This window comes from Tenrec ecaudatus, chromosome 1, assembly GCF_050624435.1.
Source record: "Tenrec ecaudatus isolate mTenEca1 chromosome 1, mTenEca1.hap1, whole genome shotgun sequence".
NCBI lineage: Eukaryota > Metazoa > Chordata > Mammalia > Afrosoricida > Tenrecidae > Tenrec > Tenrec ecaudatus.
In genome coordinates this window covers 77,503,369-77,521,940 of record NC_134530.1, presented here as the reverse complement: position 1 = coordinate 77,521,940, position 18,572 = coordinate 77,503,369, and the positions used below count along the sequence as shown (strand labels likewise).

General features: G+C 35.6%; 2 protein-coding genes across 4 annotated transcripts in view; one reads left to right on the top strand and one right to left on the bottom strand.

Annotated features, from left to right (window-relative positions):
• The window catches only part of ZFYVE9 (zinc finger FYVE-type containing 9), a 206,383-nt gene that overhangs the window by 74,635 nt on the left and 113,176 nt on the right, over positions 1-18,572 (bottom strand). For all 3 annotated transcript variants that reach the window (XM_075555965.1, XM_075555982.1, XM_075555974.1), the window contains 4 exons: positions 17,086-17,185; positions 14,544-14,720; positions 12,586-12,755; positions 1,494-1,614 (listed from right to left, as the gene is read on the bottom strand). In XM_075555965.1, coding sequence (XP_075412080.1) covers positions 1,494-1,614; positions 12,586-12,755; positions 14,544-14,720; positions 17,086-17,185 — 568 coding nt within the window. The remainder of the gene's footprint in view (positions 1-1,493; positions 1,615-12,585; positions 12,756-14,543; positions 14,721-17,085; positions 17,186-18,572) is intronic.
• LOC142454754 (NADH dehydrogenase [ubiquinone] 1 beta subcomplex subunit 1) lies at positions 9,363-9,686 on the top strand. Its single transcript, XM_075555992.1, has one exon. It carries the CDS (start codon positions 9,437-9,439, stop codon positions 9,611-9,613), a length of 177 nt encoding a protein of 58 aa, XP_075412107.1. The 5' UTR covers positions 9,363-9,436; the 3' UTR covers positions 9,614-9,686.

The window sequence follows — 18,572 nt, the reverse complement described above, 5'->3', positions numbered from 1 at the left end:
AGAGTGGCACGGTATTTGAAACTCAGGTTTATCCAACTTGAAAGTCTATTTTCTTCCCACTAACCCCAAAACAAAATAAAGGCACGGAAGTATGAAAAGTTAATGTTCAAAAGAGATGAAATAATTTATAGAATGTTTCTGAGCTGTTTGGATGCTGGCTGAAAATAAAGTTAGGAAAATGGTTGGGTTGAGACTATACTATGAGGAACCTTATACACCAAAATAAGTAATTTCTACCGAAACTTTTGAGAATCCAGTCAATATTTCTAAGAAGAATATATGTTAGAGTCTATGTTGAAAAAGGTAATTAACAACCATGTGAAGGATGAAATAAAAGAAAGAAATATTGGAGGTTAGGAGAACTTGATAAAAGATTAGAACAAAAGAGAGATTAATAAACCATTTCCTAAAATGCTCCGACTAAATGCTGACTCAGATATATTAATAATGAACTTTTCCATTAAGTTAAACATTCTTTTCTGATTTTATAATGGTTTCACTTTTTCCCAGGACTCCATAAAACTTTGTTTTACAGTAGAATTGCTATTTAAGTTCCATGAACTCTATGTATTATAGCTTTATCTTCCTGAACATATAAACCTGTCACTGAGCATAGAGTAGAACTACCTCTGTGGGTTTCTGAGACTTCAAATAGCCATATAATTCTCCGGCAGAGTGGCCGGCAATTTCGACCTGCTGACTTTGTGGTTAGGAGCCCAACACATGAACCACTATGTCACCAAAGCTCCTTCCCAAATATTTATTAGACTTCAAAGAAAGCTTAAATTAATGTATTGACTGTACTAAGATGAGCCGAATCCATAACCATATGTAACTCTTCAGAGTAAGATGTAATTTGAAATGATAAAGACAAACAAAATTGTCCGTGAATTATATTCATATTATAATTTAAAAGAATATGATATCCTTCCAAAGAATGAAAATTACACTAGAATGAAATTATTGAAGCCTACTCTAAAATGATCAGTAACAGCAACAACTGCTTGCCTAACAATAGAGCTTTTAGTTGTTGTTAAGAGTGGGTATATCACTGAAAGTTGGTCTCTTTACCAGAATGCAACAGTTGGCATACGTGGGGGCTTCAAAAAGGTTGCAGAAAATAGGAGTTAAAAGATAATGGACCACCCCGTCACTGAGGGTGATATATAACAGAAACATGGGTGAAGGGGTACACTGGATGGTGTAAGACATGAAAAAATAATAACAGTATATAATTTATCAAGGGTTCACAAAGGCGGGAGGGTGGGGAAGGAAGGGAAAAGAGAGGAACTAATAATAAGGATGAAATTAGAAAGATAATGTTTTGAAAATGCTGATGGATGGCATCATACGTACAAGTTTGCCTGATATAATTGATTTATGGATTGTTATAATATCTGTAAGAACCCCTAACAAATGATTTTTTTAATGGCAATGGCTTTTTTTAAGTTTCCTTATATAAAACTAATGTTTAAATATATAGGTTCACATACCTCCTTTTACACCAGTGGAAATGAGAATGGGAGGAAGGCCATCCTCAGGTATCAGGTTCATTGCACTTCCAACAGGACTTCCAACCTGAGTTATACTCCCAGAAAATAGAGAAATATCCGTCTAGGAAAAGCATATCAGCAAAGTGAGCATTACAGAGAGTTCAAGACTTTAACAGAATACAGCAAAGAGTATTAAATAGGAATTTAAGTGAAAAAGTTGAAATTCACACTTTTTGAAAGACAGTATATACGAAACTACTGTTTCACCTGTTTGTAATATGAAAATATTCTCAATGTAAGGATTTCCCTTTGGTACACATAGTCTACGTGAGAGCTTTCCTTAACCAGGTTTCTTTTATAACAAAAAAGTTTTTGATTGCAATGGTGACAGAAACAAAATTTTGATATTATCACATAATCCTGAACATTTAATATGGTTGAGTCAACTTAAACAAAATCTTAATGTAACCACTTTTTAAATTAACTTTTACAAAATACAGAAACTAAGTCACCACTTTCCATTTACTGTGCACTGAAATAAGAATTTAGGTATTATTTCAATTTTTCTTTGATTAATATACAAACCAAAGTAGCCATACTTAATAAAATGCTATATAAAACTTAAAGATAAATTTAAGTAAGTCTTAATTAATGGTTAATAAAATATGCTCAAAGGTCTATTAAAATTATGCTCCCATTTCTATGGTCTCTATAACTAAATCTTTTAAAGTTTTTTTCTTTTGAAACTTTTAAAAACATGTATGATTCACAGAGATTTTATTCATAAAAGCCCCAAACTGGAAACAATCCAAATGTTCATTAATAAACAAATGGATAAGTTGTGAAATATCCACAACTCTACAGCAATCTAAAATAACCAATTTCTGATACATGAAGTAGCATGGACAAATCTCACACAAACATGCTGACCTTAAGAATCCAGACACAAAACATTATGTATTCTATATTCCCATTTACATGAATCTCAGAAACAAGTAAAACTAACGTAAGGTGATGGGAGGGAAGGTATTGCCTGCAAAAGACATGCGAGAACCGCTGGGATGATGGAAATGCTAAGTGGTGGTGGCTACAAGGGCATATTGCCATTGTTTGTTGTTAGGTGTCAAGTGGTTCTAATTCAGAGCAACCTTACATACAATAGAATACAACACTGTCCGGGCCTGTGCTATCTTCACAATTGTACTGATGGCTGAGCTCACTGTTGCAGCCTCGGAGTAAACCCCTCTTGTTCAGGGCCTTCTTCTTTACCCCTTCTTCTCTACTTTATCAAACATGCCGTCCTCTCCTGACAACATGACCAAATATGTGAGACTAAGTCTCACCATCCTTGCCTCTAAAAAGCATTCTAGTTGCACTTCTTCCAAGTCAGATTTGTTGGTTCTTTTGGGCAGTCCATGGTACTTTCAATATTCTACACTAGCACCATAATTCAAATGTATGAGTCTCCCTTAATGTCCAATTTTCACATGCATAGGAAGCAGGTGAAAATACCATGGCTTGTGTCATGTGCATCTTATTCCTCCAAGTAATAATCTTGCTTTTCAACCCTTTAAAGAGGTTTTGTGCAGCAGATTTACCTCAAATGTAATGTGTCATTTGATCTCTTGACTCCTGCTTCCATAAGCATTGATTGTGGATCCAAACAAGCTAAAATCCCTGACAACTTCAATCTTTTCTCCATTTATTATGATGCTACATATTGGTCCTGTTGTGAGAATTTTGGTTTTCCTTACACTGAGTTGTGATCCATGCCACAGACTGCAATTGTTGATCTTCATCAGCAAGTGCTTCAAGTCCTCCTCACTAACGGCAAGAAAGGTTGTTTCATCTGCATATACTAGGTTGCTAATAAGCCCTCATCCAATCCTGATGCTTTGTTCTTTATACAATTCAGCTTCACAAAAAAATATTCACTAAGTTGTTCCCTAAATGTTGATGTTCTTTACACACCTGTGATATGTATTTTACATTTCAATGAAAGTAGTGTTTTAAAAAACTACTTTAAAAACTTCTCATGCCTATTCTTTTGTTTATAGTATCCATAATTTGATTTTTGCTAAAATTTTGTATTGTTCTCTGTACAGTATCACATTAAGAACGTTAGACAATTTCAGTAGCAATTTATTAACTGACAAAAATCTATTCTAACCTATTTAATGATGTTCCATTTCCCCCTTTACTATCATAAGAAGTCATTCTACCATCACTGTAATACCTTCTCTGAAAATGAAATTCCTAAGAGTACTTTATTTTTATTAATCATTTTATTGGGGGCTCGTATAATTCTTATCACTATCCATCATATGTATATTTGTTGCCTTCATCAGTCTCAAAACATTTGGCTTCCACTTGAACCCTTAGTATCAGCTGCTCCTAAGGGTACTTTTTAAGTGTAAGGTACTCTACTAGGACACAAAGAATTCTAGTTTACTTTTAAAGAGTTTCTCTCAATTTACTAGATCCATGTTAAAACAAAGTGTTGAACAACTAAGGGCACAGAAATAAAACAACTAAGTTGGTTTAATTTCTTTTATACCAAGTTGGACTTCATAACACTCATTCCTCATATTTTCTTCAATTCAAAATACTTTTTAAAAAATCAATCACACAATAAAGTCAAATTAACATAGATTCTTCTCAAACTTCCAAAAATCTGAAAAGGAAGATATATTTCCTAACACATTCTATAAACCCTGATACTGAAGCTAGACAAAGACACGACAATAAAAGAAAACTACAAACCAATATCCTTTTAGAACATAGATGTAAAAATCCACAGAAAATACTAGCAAACTAACTTTAGCAGCATATTAAAGAGAATTCTATAACACAGCCAAGTATGATTTATTTCAGAAATGCAAGGGTTGTTCAATAAATAAAATCAAGAAATGTAATACGCTACATTAGTAGAGTGAAGGAAGAAAAAACATGCTAATTTCAATTAATGTAGAAAAAACATTTAACAAAATCCAGCATGATTTCATAGTAAAAACACCCAATTAACTACAAGAAGAAAAATCCCTCAACATGATAAAGGTAATATATGGGAAACTCACAGCTAACATCAACCTAAGAAGCACTAGTGGAGCAGTGATTAAGTGCTCTGGTGCAAGCTTAAAGGTGGGCAGTTAAAAAGCTTTTGGCAACTCCATGGGAGAGTTAGGCAGTCTTTCCACAGATACTTACAACCTTGGAACGTCTATGGGGGTAGACCTACCATTTCCTCTAGGATCACTATATATAATGGGGAAAGACGGAAAGCTTTTCCCATTTTCAATACTTCTACTAAACATAGTGGCAGTCTGGCGTTAGAGTGGGTTACAAACTGAGCTGCTAACTTGAGGCCAGCAGTTGGAAACCACCAGCTGCTTTGCAGAAGAAAGATGAGGCTTCCTACTCCAATAAGGACTTACGGCCTCAGAAACCCTTGGGGACAATTCTACTTTGTCCTGTAAAGTCACTTCAGAGGGTATTCAATTATTTGACTTCTAGTCAAAGTCTCAAACTCCCACCAAATGACCTTCTCCTACATGGCTTTACTGTGGTGTGGTGGCATGGGGATGGGTAGGTGATACTGATAGGATTCACCTGTGAGTAATGGTGAACAGTATTCCCTGGAACGATATCCTGCTGTGTATGAAATGGATCCTCTGAGAAGCAAGAGGAGGGATCTCATGATCAGCAGGAGCCAAGAGTGGAGTGCATCCTCTAGACCCCCAAATCCCTGTGTAGTGAACCTTTTGAATCCAGAAGACAACAGTAAATCACCAGAGGAGCAGCAGTAGACCCAGGAGCGAGCACATGGACGTGGACTTTCCAACCCACGGTCAAGTAAGGCTGAGTGCTCTTGTGCAGCAGGCTGGTTTGCAGAGTGGGGTGCCTATGTAAACTGAATTGGAGAAGTTGGATTTGTTGACTCATGTAAGTGGAACTGAGTACCTTGCAGCTAAGGCTTACTGGAGCAGAGTGCCTCTGAGCACTTCATGGAGTTTGAGCTGAATGCCTTCAGGTTGATGTTTTTAGCACAATGGTATGCCATTTGGGCATTTATTAGCAGACAGAACTTCACATGGTCTGATAAACAACACAATCCTGACCATTTCTCACTGGCATTACAATGTGTTAACTTCCTTAATAAATCCTTTAATCATGAATTTTTCTGTGAGTCTATGTAGCTATTGCAATGTACAATCGAATCCAGAGAGGTAAAATGGAGAACACTAATTAAGACAACATAGTCACTATAAGTCAGAATGACTCGTGGCAGTGAGTTTTGATACGCAACATAAGACTGGAAGCTCTAACTAGGGCAACTAGACAAGAAAAATAAATAAAGATCAGTTAAATGGGAAGTAAAATAAAGCAATTCCATTCACAAGTGACAATCTTATACATAAAAACCCTAATTTACCACCCCTCCCCCCACAATCATACTGGATCTGAAAAAAATCAGAAACATTGTGGGATATAAAATCAACACATAAATAAAAACCAGTTGTATTTATATACACTCGCAATGAACGAACAATCAGGAGAAGAAATTAAGAAAACAATCCTACTTATAATAGCATAAAAAAGAGTGAAATACTAAGAATAAATTTAGCCACAAGCAAGACTTGTACTCTGAAAATTACAAAACAATGCTGAAAGACATGAACTCCCAGGGATTGGAAGACACACTAAAATTGTAATACTAAGTAAAGAATATAAAAATTAACTATAATCCCTATCATATTACTAAAACTTTTTTTATGAAATGGAAAAAGCCGCAAGGAATTGCAAGAGACCCCCAAATATCTAAAGCTATAAGGGGAAAAAAGGAGAGAATTCAAACTGGTTTCAAACTGGTTTCAAAATGTACTACAAAGCTATAATAATCAAAACAGTGTGGTAATGGCATAAGAATAGATTCATAGAAAAATAAGAAGACAACTGATACATTTATGATCAATTGATTTTCAACAAGGATGCCAAGTCTACCCAATGGGAACAAATACCGTTATCTCATAAACAAATGGCACTGGGACAACAACATTTCTCTACATGAAAGAATGACCTTAGAGTACTATCTTATACCATGTATAAAACAAAAAAACTTATTGCTATCAAGTCAATTCTGACTCATAAAAACACCAAAGAACCAGCAGAATCTGAGAAAGCCTCATCTTCCCCAGTGGGGTAGCTGATAGTTTTTAACTGCTGGCGTTGCAGTTAGCAGCCCAAGGTGTAATCACTATGGCACCAGGGTTCCTGTGCCTCTGTTTAACTTGGGACAAAGACCTGATTTTAAAAGTGAAAACTGAAAAAATTTTAGAGAAGAAAACACAGGGACACAGCATATAATCTTGGATTTGGCAAGTTTGTTATATATGACATAAAATTACAATCAAACAAGATAAACTAGCGTCATAAAAATAAAAAAGGTTTATGCAGAGAAAAATTTTGGAAACCATATATCCAATAAGGGTCAAATAACCAAAATATACATATATGTATAACTTTTAAAGCTTAACAAAAAGACAAATTACTTGGAGACTACAGCAGGAGAGGGGGCAGTAAGAGGGAGCTGATATCAAGGAGTTCAAGAAGGAAGAAAATATTTTAAAACTGATTTTGGTAGCAATAGTAAACATTGCTTAATCTGATTGAATGGTAGGATGTCTGGATTGGCTTTGAACAAAATGGCTTGGAATAATTAAATAAAGTCATAAGATTTGAACAAGAGAAAAAATGGACAGAGGACTTGAAAAGATATTTCATCTAAGATGATATTCCAATGATCAACAAGCACAAGAAATAATGCCCAGTGCCATTTTCCATTAGGGAGATGCAATTCAAAATTATACCAAGATACCGCCTTACTTGTATCAGAATAGCAATGATAAAAGAAAAAAAAACAGGTATTGTTAAGGCTGTTGATAAACTGGAAACTTCAGCCTTTACAGGTATGGATATAAAATGGTACAGCCACTGTGTAAGCACTTTGGTGGTGCCTCAAAGAATTGAATATAGAATTACCATATGACCCAGAAATCCCAACCACAGCCAGAAATGAAGGAATAAATCAGAAATCTGCACACTAATGTTCACTGCAGCATCATTCACAAGAGTCAAAAGGTAAAATCAACCAAAGTATTTATCATTTCTTTGAAGAATGCCTGATAAGGTATATATATGTATACATATAAATATTATTTAGCCATAAAAATAGTGATACATGCCATAATATGGATGCATCTTAGAAACATGCTCAGTAAAATAAGCTAGCCACAGAACGGCATACATTGTGATTCCAGTTCTTTGAAATAGCTAGAGCAGGCAAATTCAAAGACAGAAAATAGATCACAAGTTACTAAGAGGAAAAGAATTGTGAGAAGTTATTGGTAAATGGGTAGAAGTTCAGTTTGGTGTAACAGAAATTTGGAAAAAGACAGTGGCAATAGTTGTGCAACATTATGAACATAATTTATGTCACATAATTATATACTTATAATGATTATTGACAAATTTTATATATATATATAAATTTTATCCACCATAAAAAGAAGAACTTATCACACAAACTAACAGGTGAAAAAGAGAAAATCATAATTGTATAAGCACTGTAGTTATTTGCTTATATTTTTTTTATTACAGTTTGGATTAAAGTTTACAAAACAAATTCATTTTCCAAATCAACAACTTCCACACATTTTGTTTGATAGCACTAGCTGCAATTCCCTCAAAGTAATAGTACTCTTCTCACCTCTTCTCCAGGGTCCCCATTTCCACTTGTCCTTTCCTGCCCCACGCTGCACTGTGAGCTTTGCTTTTGGCCAAATGCTGCCACTTTGTTCTTGTATGGGTGATTATTCAGAGGAGTATGTTCCTCATGAGTGGTTGTTGTTTTTATTTGCATTAAGGGAGTACTTGAGTGGAGGCCCAATGTCCATCTGCTACCTTATTACTAAACCTATAAATATATGCGCACATCAACCTATATGAATATATTTACATATGTACTTTCCTGTATTTAGACCTCTATAAATGCCCTTTGCCTCCTAGTTCTTTATTTCCTTTGACTTTCCTCTTGTCCCACTATCATGCTCACCCTTCATTTGGGTTTCAGTAATTTCTCTTGGCTACACTGCCCTGATGAATCTCTACTAGGTCTCTCACAACCTCCTTGCCACTAATTTGGATCACTTGTTCTCTTGTCCTAGGTTTGTCAACACCACCTCCTTTCCCCCACCTCCCCCTCTCCCATGTCTCCCCCCCCCCCAACCATCGGTCCGGGTTTTCTCCTTCAGACTGTTTATCCAGCCTATCTTATCTAGACAGATCTGCAGAGATAATAATACACACAAAAAAAATCAAGGCAAAGCAAGACAAAGTGACAAAAGAGAACACAACAATGACAACAATAAAGAAAACCAATGACCAAAAATAAATAAAGAAAGAAATTTTAAAAACCCAAAACTTGTAAATAGATCAAGGTCTGTTTTTTGACCTCTAGGAGTATCCTCCAGTCAAGTCTGAGGAGGTGCCACGCTCTGGCCCCAAAGTCTATCCATTGCACTCCCTCAGGAGCTCCCTCCTCTGCTCCCCCCGCTGCTCTGCTGCGTGCCCTTAGTGTTTTCCCTCCGTGTGGTGTGGTCAGAGTGGACCAATCCCGACCCTGAGTCTCCAGGTGGTTAGTTTTTTAAAACATGTTTTTCTATATATAAAATCCAGGATAGGTAATTCTACAAGGACAGTAAACTAGATTAATGGTTTCTTGGGAGTATGGCAGGAGAGTTTTGGGGAAATGAGGAGTTAAAAATGATGAGTATAAAAATGAAGAAAATAGAGCCTGAGGCCCCAGCTTCCGCCCGCGCCGGAGGCCCAGCTCGCCTCTGCCCTTGGGTCCGTGGGGTCGTGGCTGGCACCCGGGCACAGCAATCATGATGAATTTAATTCAGATGGTGCGTGACCACTGGGTCCACATCCTGGTCCCTATGGGATTTGTCGTTGGATGTTATCTGGACAGAAAGAATGATGAGAACCTGACTGCCTTCCGGAATAAGAGTTTATTATTTAAAAGGGAGTTGAGACCCAATGAGGAAGCTACCTGGAAGTGAACGCAGTGGCTGATTACAGAACGCGCGCAAAAAATAAAGCCATGTTTATTATTTGAAAAAAAAATGAAGAAAATATTCTAAAATTATGTGGTGATGACTGCAATTCTTAATGTGGCTTAACTATTGAATTGAACAATATGCAAATTATATGCCAATAAACCATTTAAAAGAGAGAAAATTGCATGAGCACATTTCCTCAGACATTTTATAAAATAGTTTAATAAAATATAAAGTGTATTACACCACATGAAGATTTAAAATTTTGTCATGATGCTTGCAACAGAAAATTACTGAAATGTTTAATTGCAATAATACTGATTTGTAAAGTTAAAGATAAATAAACAATATATAGTATGATTAAAATAATAATGAATCCATTAAAAATTTTTGAGTGTTTGTGTAAATTAAAACTAAGAACTTTGTAGGGATAATTGGTGAAAAGTTAACATTTACTATACATTAGATAACAGTATCATATAATATTGAGTTCTTCATATGGTAGTAGTATAGCAATATTAGTAATTTTGTTCTCCCATTCAAGTACTAATCAGACCTTGAGCCTGATTAGCTTCTAAAATCATATGTTCAGGGCAGAAAACAGGAAACATGGTTCAGTATTATATGGCGAATGAAACTGATTCTCAAATGGCTCACCATCACCAACATGTGTATTTGTGTACATATATATGTATGAGTACAAACGTAAAGCAAATATGGCAAAAGGAGAATTGATAAATAAAGACAAAGACTATGAATGTTTGTTGTACTATTAGAGTAACGTTTCTGTGAATTTGAAATTTTTTCTCAATAAAGATTTGGCAAAAAAAAACTTTCTTGAGAAAGTCACTGTGCAGTTAGTTATACAAAGAAGATAAGACAAAGTTCTGGTTCTTGACGTTAATAACTATTAAAAAACCTTACAAAGAAGAATGAAAGAAGACTTAGAAATACTTGGAAGGCAGATATTAAAGTTAAAATTTTCTTTCTTAAAATGATTTATACATTAAAAAAAGATTAACACAAAATTTTTTTCTTTCTTTCAAATTGGGGCTTTCTAGCTCCCCCAACTATTTTCCAAGCCTTAGTAGTGTCCCTTCACCAAACAGGAAATTCCATTCTGTATGTCAATAAATCTAATTTTAACATGTTATTTCAATTATGACCAAATTTTAAAATTCTATAGGAGCCAAATCAATGAACATAAATGTAAATAGTTTAATAAATCTATGACAACTTAGGAGTAAAACCTTTACCAGTACTTTGGTTCGGTTCTTTTTATTTTTTTCATTATGTGTCGATTCCGACTCATAGTGACGCCACAGGCCAGAGCAGAACTGCTCCTCAAGGTTTCCGAAGCTGTGATCTTCAGAGAAGCAGACAGGGGCATCTTTCTCTCCTGGAGTGGGCAGTTGGGCTCAAATCAACAACCTTTCTATTAGTAGTTAAGTGCTTAACTACTGAGCCAGCAGGGTTTGTTTATTTGTTTGGTATTTTTTTCATATGCATATTTAACTGGAATAACAGTCTTAAAACACTGATGACTAAATTTAGGGGACCAACTAGCAATAGAAAGGGGATCACTATTCTCTCATTTACTCCAAAAATTAATAGTTGATAGTTATCCTCTTCTGATAATTAGACACCCCCCCCCACCCACAAGGAAAGAAATTTCCATTAGGCCCCAAATTGTGACTGGTGCCACAAACCTATAAGATTTGGTAGAAGTCTCCCTGGGACACGGGCAGAGAAGTTGGTGAAGGGAGTCGTCAGAGAGTGTAAGATATGACAAAATAATAATAGTTTATAAATTATCAAGGGTTCATGAGGGATGTGGCAGGGAAGGAGCGGAAAATGAGGAGCTGATACCAAGGGCTTAAGTAGAAAGCCAACGTTTTGAGAATAATGATGCCAACAAATATACAAATGTGCTTGACACAATGGATGTATGCATAGATTATGATAAGAGTTGTACGAGCCCCAATAAAATGATTTAAAAAAAAAGATTTGGCGGAGGTGAGGGCAAAGTATAAACCAGTTTCCTTCAGTCTCCCATCCATTAGGCCAGTGGTTTCCAACTTACTTTTAAGCTTTAGAATGTCATTTAAAATTTTTATGTGGAAACACAATAGGTAAAACAGAAAGTAAAACAAAGGCATTCTTCAGCCACCTTCCTATTGCCTCCTCCTCATAAGAGTCCACCATGGTACCTGAGGAACAATGTTTAAAACAATATATCAAGGGGTCAGGATTCCCTCAAGGATAACTTTACCTAAGAAAAATCTTCCTAAGAACCTGTCTCCTGTAAAACTTCTAAATATGTAAGAACAGCTGATGTTACACACATAGGGAATGAGTGGCTTATACAGGAATGAGAGGCAGGAGCTGGGGAAAGTCTTAGTTTCCCCTTTTATCTAAAAACCTGAAAGAAATACACACACACACATTTTGTTAAACATACTTTTCTTAAAGCAAATGCAATAGAATTATATTTCCATCAAAAGTTTTTTTTTGTTTTACTAGAAGTAATACAATCCAAGTGCTACCTGGAAAAGGTAGACTCTAATAAGAAAATTAAGATCTAGGTAAATGAGAATGTTTATAGCAAACAATAGAGGAAGCAAAAGTAACACAAGAGAAACACTGTACCGTGGTGAGGTCTTGAGTATCTTGGGTCTCAGGAAGAAAAAAATGGAAGAAATTTGGAGAGTCACAGAAAGTGATATGCAATGATTGATTTGACATTTCAAAATTGCCAGGGTGTATTTGTAAACAGTTCTACATAAGAAACACATTACCATGTGTGTATTCTACGCAGGTAATTTGGTATCTGACTATATTAAATGGTATTGCAGGCCTATAGGGCTCCACAGAAAGGTCACTGAACTTAGAAAAAACGCAAGACAGAGGTAGTACAATGGTGGGTAATGCTGGTTAAAGTAAGGTACTCTGTTGGCTGCTGTTTGTTTTCTTACCTCTGCTGGTAGAGGACTGGTAGTTATTGTCTTGACTGGGTCATGGGACACAGCTAGGGTTCCTGCAGAGGAAGTTCCATTCATTGTTAATTTGGCAGCATCAGCAACTTCTCCATTAGGCAAGATCCCATCAGCAAACCAAACACGCCTCTGCTCTCTGGGCTGAGCCACTTGAGGGGCCAGAAAAATAAAACAGATTATCAATGTGCCATTGGTACACTTTCTAACATCAATGAAGAGAAGGTCAGCAATTCCAGATGTACAAAGAAATCATTATTTAGCATCTTAAAATTATAATAATTAGAACTGTAATTGTGTGTAAAAGTGGTTATAAATAAGCAAAAATAAACATTTAATATACTTTAGTTCTGATATTTATAGGCAAAGATTCACAACACTTTGCTTTAAAATGTTAAGATCTCTTAAATTCAACCATAACTATGTTATATACTCTGCTCCACATCACTGCCAAGAAACTAAGGAAGGTTTTTTTTTTTAGGGGCTTAGGAAGTAAGTTAATAACAGGGAAAACAAAAAACAACCCTAGTAATTAACTCTACACCTAAAAGTAAAAGTTTCTCAGGACTCACATACCTGGAAAAATATTTTTAAAGCCAAAGATGACCCCAAAGAACACTGAAGAATTATATTAATTAATAAAGGAAGAATTGACATAGATATCTAAGAATTTAAGCAAATTGACCAGATCTTTGGCTAAAGCATTATAGAAGAAGAAAAAGACTGATCTGGTAGTGCCGAGTAGGTAGCATTTTTATAAAAAGACAGGGAAAACTGAGTCTGAATGATCTGTTTAAATCCACTTATGGAAATCAATTCAACCAACCGAAACAAAGAGACACAGAAAGAATAGCAAAATCAACAAATGAAATAAAGAGAAGAAAGATTTTTAGAAAGAAAACCTGAATTCATAAAAACACAAGGAACATGCGTGAGGAATGACCTGAAGAGAAGGAAAAAGGGGAAGAGGATGGTGACAATAGCCTTTGATCTTCAAAAAGGACCAAGCCTCTTCAGCCAGGGAAGGGAACAGAAGACATAATGCGAATGAAGGAAGACAGGCTTTAATTATCAAGGGAAACCTAACAAGACCACTTTCAGGAAATAAATAATTTTTTCTCCTTATACTCTCAACCTTACAAAATATCTTTCATTTGACAAAATCAAAACCACAAAGACATAATAAACCAAAGTCACTTGAATGCCTACAATTTTCTACCTGTCATATGATATATATAATCAGACTGAGAGTCCTAGTTTTATAAAGGTCTAATAGCCTAACAAAGAGTCCTGGTGGTGCAGTGGGTTAAGAAGTGGCCTATTAATCACAAGGGCACCAACCATTCAGTGGGAGAAAGAAGAGGTTATCTTTTCCTGTAATGATTTAGTCTTGGAAATTCTATTTAGCAATTGTACTCTTTAAGTTAGAATCTTCTTGACTGGAGTTGGTTTGGTATTGGTTATGTGCCTAACAATCATTTTATATTTGTGTATGAACAAGGTACAAATGAAAGGGCAGATGGCAATGTGTATATTGTTGAAACACAATATTGAAACATGTTGGTCAGGAAGAACTCTCACTTTCATCACTTCTAAAACAGCTACAGAGAACACTGAGATAGGTATAAGGATAGACTTCTGTAGGTTGACTTCCATTTTGGTTCTTCTTTTTAAGTAAAAGCAGTGTAAGTACTCCATTCTTAAATTGATTGGCATATTTTCAGAAGTGTCTTCAAAATATCAGACAACACAATATTCTTCTTTACCTGCCCAGAAATAGTTTCAACACATTTCTCACCTTGTTCTTCCACTTGTATAACCACCCAAAGGGACTTACTTATCTGCAGTGTTCTAAAGATCTGTGCTGTAAAGTCATTATCAGCACCTTTTCAGAGCAACTTGGTGAGGAAAAAGAGAGAGAATAGCACATGATCCCCTACCTTCTGCTCCAGGGTGCTTTAAAACTCCCACAGGTACCATCACAGTGGGAGGTGGCGAGCTCAGAGCTCCTGAGGCCTGAGCTTGCTGCAAGGGAGGGATAGTAGAACAGTATTCAGCAGGATTGTTAGGGTTAGGGCTCTGGCTTGAGGCACTCATCATGTTCTCCCAGGCTTGAGCTAAAGCAAATACAGACACAATCAATGTGAATGGATTGCAAAATATGGACATCAAGACCTCCACAATACTGGGTAAATAAATGCAGCTCCTCCTCATTAACAACATAGCATGTTTCTTCCAGCTAATGACGGCATTAAGAAGATAGGTGGTGTGAGTCAATAAAGGACACCACTTAGCTAAGTAAACTATTAGAGTGGAACAAATTTAAAAAATCATATGACTTGTCTGATACTAGGTTTATAGATCAGTCTGAGGTTAATGACTAAGCTTCAGAATTCTTTAAAAGAGAGACTAACATTTCCTTATGAGGGTTTCTAAGCAACATCAAATCTACGAACAATTTTCAACTGGGATAGCATATGTCCTTTTTCGTTTGTTCGTTTAAATGTCTTTTATATAATTCTATCAACAATCAAAATCAGGGGCTAAAATATCATTACTCCATTATATGATGTTTGAGGGTTCCATTTCAGGACTTTCAGGATTTTAAGTAAAATCTCATATGGAAAATCCTGAAATCTCAAGACCAGGAGATCATATTTCAGCATTATTGCGAATTCCCCTTTTGTATAATTATCACCCTGGGTAAAAGCATCTAGCAATAACAACCATTACCTATATTTGATGTGTTTCCATAGCACAGTACCCATTTGGACATGAAAATGTGTGTCCAACAACATAAATGATTAAAAATTTGTTAAGATTGTAAATACCCTAAAATGTTACTAGCTAAATACTGATATTATCAATTACTATCTTTAAAGACAGTAGGATGAAAAGTACTATAAAAATAAAAGCTATTAAATGTTATCTTCTAAGTTTAGGCAATACCACATGCCTAGGAATAGAAATCAGCAATTAAAAAAAAAACTTTTCAAAAATCTCATTAAATATAAAAAGAATGATCCATAAGATTTTGAATATTTATCATCTCCAAACTGCAAGACAAAACTAGTAACAAAAGCTCTATTCCCCAGAAAGCACTGGTAGGAAGAGAGGGAAGGAGGAAGAGAAAACAAGAAAAGGAAAAAGAAACAGGGTACACTGATGCGCATCAAATTAAATAGTTAGGAAAAGACTGAACTAAGCCATGCGAGTGGAAAGACGCTGGAAAAACCAGGAAGTGCCGATTACCTTAAGGATCCCCTGTTAAGGGTCTCCTTCACTTAATAAAAAGTATTTCATACGAATCCTCTACCATTTCCTTCATCTTTAACTATGCCAAGTAATAATAATTAGCTATCAATTAGCTAATAAAGGAGGCATTAGTTACCATAATTAAGCAGCATGCTCTTATGTGGGGATATATTTAAGAGAATGAAAGCAGTGGAATAAATATCGCCAACTGAGCAACCAGTGAAATAACCACCACTGAAAAAGCGGCTCATAAGAGTAGAAAAAAACACATCATAGTTGATCAAAATGATAAGAATTCAGAAATGGGAGGAAACTGAGTGGATCACAGGAGATTTGAACACATTAGATTAACTTACATGCAATAGGTTAATAAGCCAGCAACAGGAAAACATTACTATGAGCAATGCAGACAGACAGAGCAGGAAAGGTCTCAGCAGGTAAGTCTCTGCCTCGGGCAGCAGTGGTGTGTCTGATTCTAGTAATAGTTCATAGTCACAGCAATGGGTTTAGTGATAATCTGGCAGCTGTACAAAGATGCATTCAAAGAGAAAATACTATAGCCTGACCACTTTTATTTATATCTCTTTATAAGAATACTCACTTTAAAATTTATATCCTCTTGAATTTATTTCCAGTTCCATAAAAGATGTGCATTGGATAAATTAAATTATCTACCAATATTCTTTTTACAATGTGACAAATAAATTCAAAAACATTATCCTTAACATAAATATAAGCAGCATTAAGGAGGCAACTGATAAATGAAATTTTATCATCGATCCAGTATGCTAAAATGTTTATTTTTAACAGGATGAATATAATAAGGTATTAAGAAAAATGTATTCTATGTAATTAAGATATTCCCTAGACAGTTTATCTTTAAAGGAAAATTTTGGCCCAATTTAAATAGATCATCATCTAGGTGGCTAGTAATTGCCGGCTGCCATTATGCCTTTCTCCCTAGCAGATACGTTAACAGCTACAAGGCACTGAATTTAAACAAGAAGTTCCACTTTTCCAGCCAAACTTACCTGGCTTTAGCATTCATTCAGTAAATTAGGCACAAGAATTCTGCAATGCTATGATATTTTCAAAATTGTAGAATAGTTATGACATTTGAGAAAATGAGCAACTTCTAAAGAAAGGACAGTAAAAACAGCAGCCTTTCCAAAGGAATTCTCCTGTTCTGCTTCAGTAACTGTAAAAGCAAGCCATGCTAAGACTTACCATTCATTAGTACTGAGTGGCAGATGACACAAACTCTAGCTTCTTTTCTATCCATGTATAACAGTTTACATTTCAGGCTACAGCAGGAAGCACAGAAGACCTGTGGGTAAAAAGAACACAGTCATTTACTTAGGATTCCAAAACAAGGGGAGTGAAGCATATGAAACATTACTGACCGAGAAGGAACTGATTTACCAAAAACTTCAAGTGATTCTCATGAATATATATGTTTAACAAATGATATTTCTAAGTATTTATGTACATTAAGTATTTATGCTACAAATAAGAGGGGGCTTCAAAAATTAGAAAAATTTATTTTTTTACAACTTTTGAAGGCCCCTCATATATTCATAAATATAGAACATATAGGAAGCAAAGTTATGAAACTTCTTATCCACAACTAAGCATCTTGAGGAAATGAGTCACTAAGCCTGAGAACTCTGGACTATAGTTGAGGGAAATATCAAGGTCAAATTTGCACAACACAGTTCACAAGAAAATGTTCCACATCCTACTTTGATGCGTAGTGACTAGGGTCTTAAAATCTAGTAAGTGACCATAGGGTTAAACTACTGATCTCCTCCTTGGGAGCAAAGAAGAATGAAGAAAATCAAATATACATTTAAAAAAATTAGACCAAAGTACTAATGGACCACTGGGCATTCAGCCTCCATGTCTCTGTGACCAAACAAATAAGATGGGGCCTGGCTACTACTACCAACAACTCTGAAAAGGGTCACCAAAGAAGGGTCTGGATAGAGTATGTGGGAGGGATGAGGAAGAAAACTCACAATCATTTTTAAAAGATCAAGTTTACTAATAAAATAAATACTAGTGGAGCCTCTGAGACTATGTATGGCTGTTAGTCACCTGCAAGGCATGGACTTAAATTCACCCAGATGGCTGAGTTTTTAACAAAACAATAGATTCATAAGATGAACAATAACATTAGAGAGATACCAAAACTCACTGCCATTTCATCAATTCTGACTCATAGGGATCTCTGGACAGAACAGAAAGGTTCCTGTGGTTTCCAAGGATGCAAAACTTTACAGGACCAGAAAACTTCATCTTTTTTTCCACTGAGCAACTGGTGGGTTCAAACTGCTGACCTTGTGGTTAGCAGCCCAACTCATAACCCACGACACCACCAGAGATCCTTTAAGGAGGTTTGGGCACCACTTGACACCATCAAGCTTTTGAGAGGAAAAGGGCAGCATTTGCTCAAAGGCAATGTTCAGAAGGTAGCAAGGGTTAGGAGAGGAGGAGGAATGACAAGGGTTTAAAAAAGGGAGAACGAGGAATGAGAAGTGTTGCTTGCATATTATATTAAAATCAATGACATGAAACAAAAAACGTATGGCTTGTTTTCTAATGGAAAACAGATCTGATCTGTAAACTTTACCAAATTCACAATATAAAATTAAAAAAAATAATTAAAAAAATTTTAAATGCAGCTCAGGACAGGAAACCCAATTTGAAAACAA

Bases quoted from the DNA above. Each gene is read 5' to 3' on its own strand.
- LOC142454754 (XM_075555992.1), top strand. From the start codon at position 9,437: ATGATGAATTTAATTCAGATGGTGCGTGACCACTGGGTCCACATCCTG.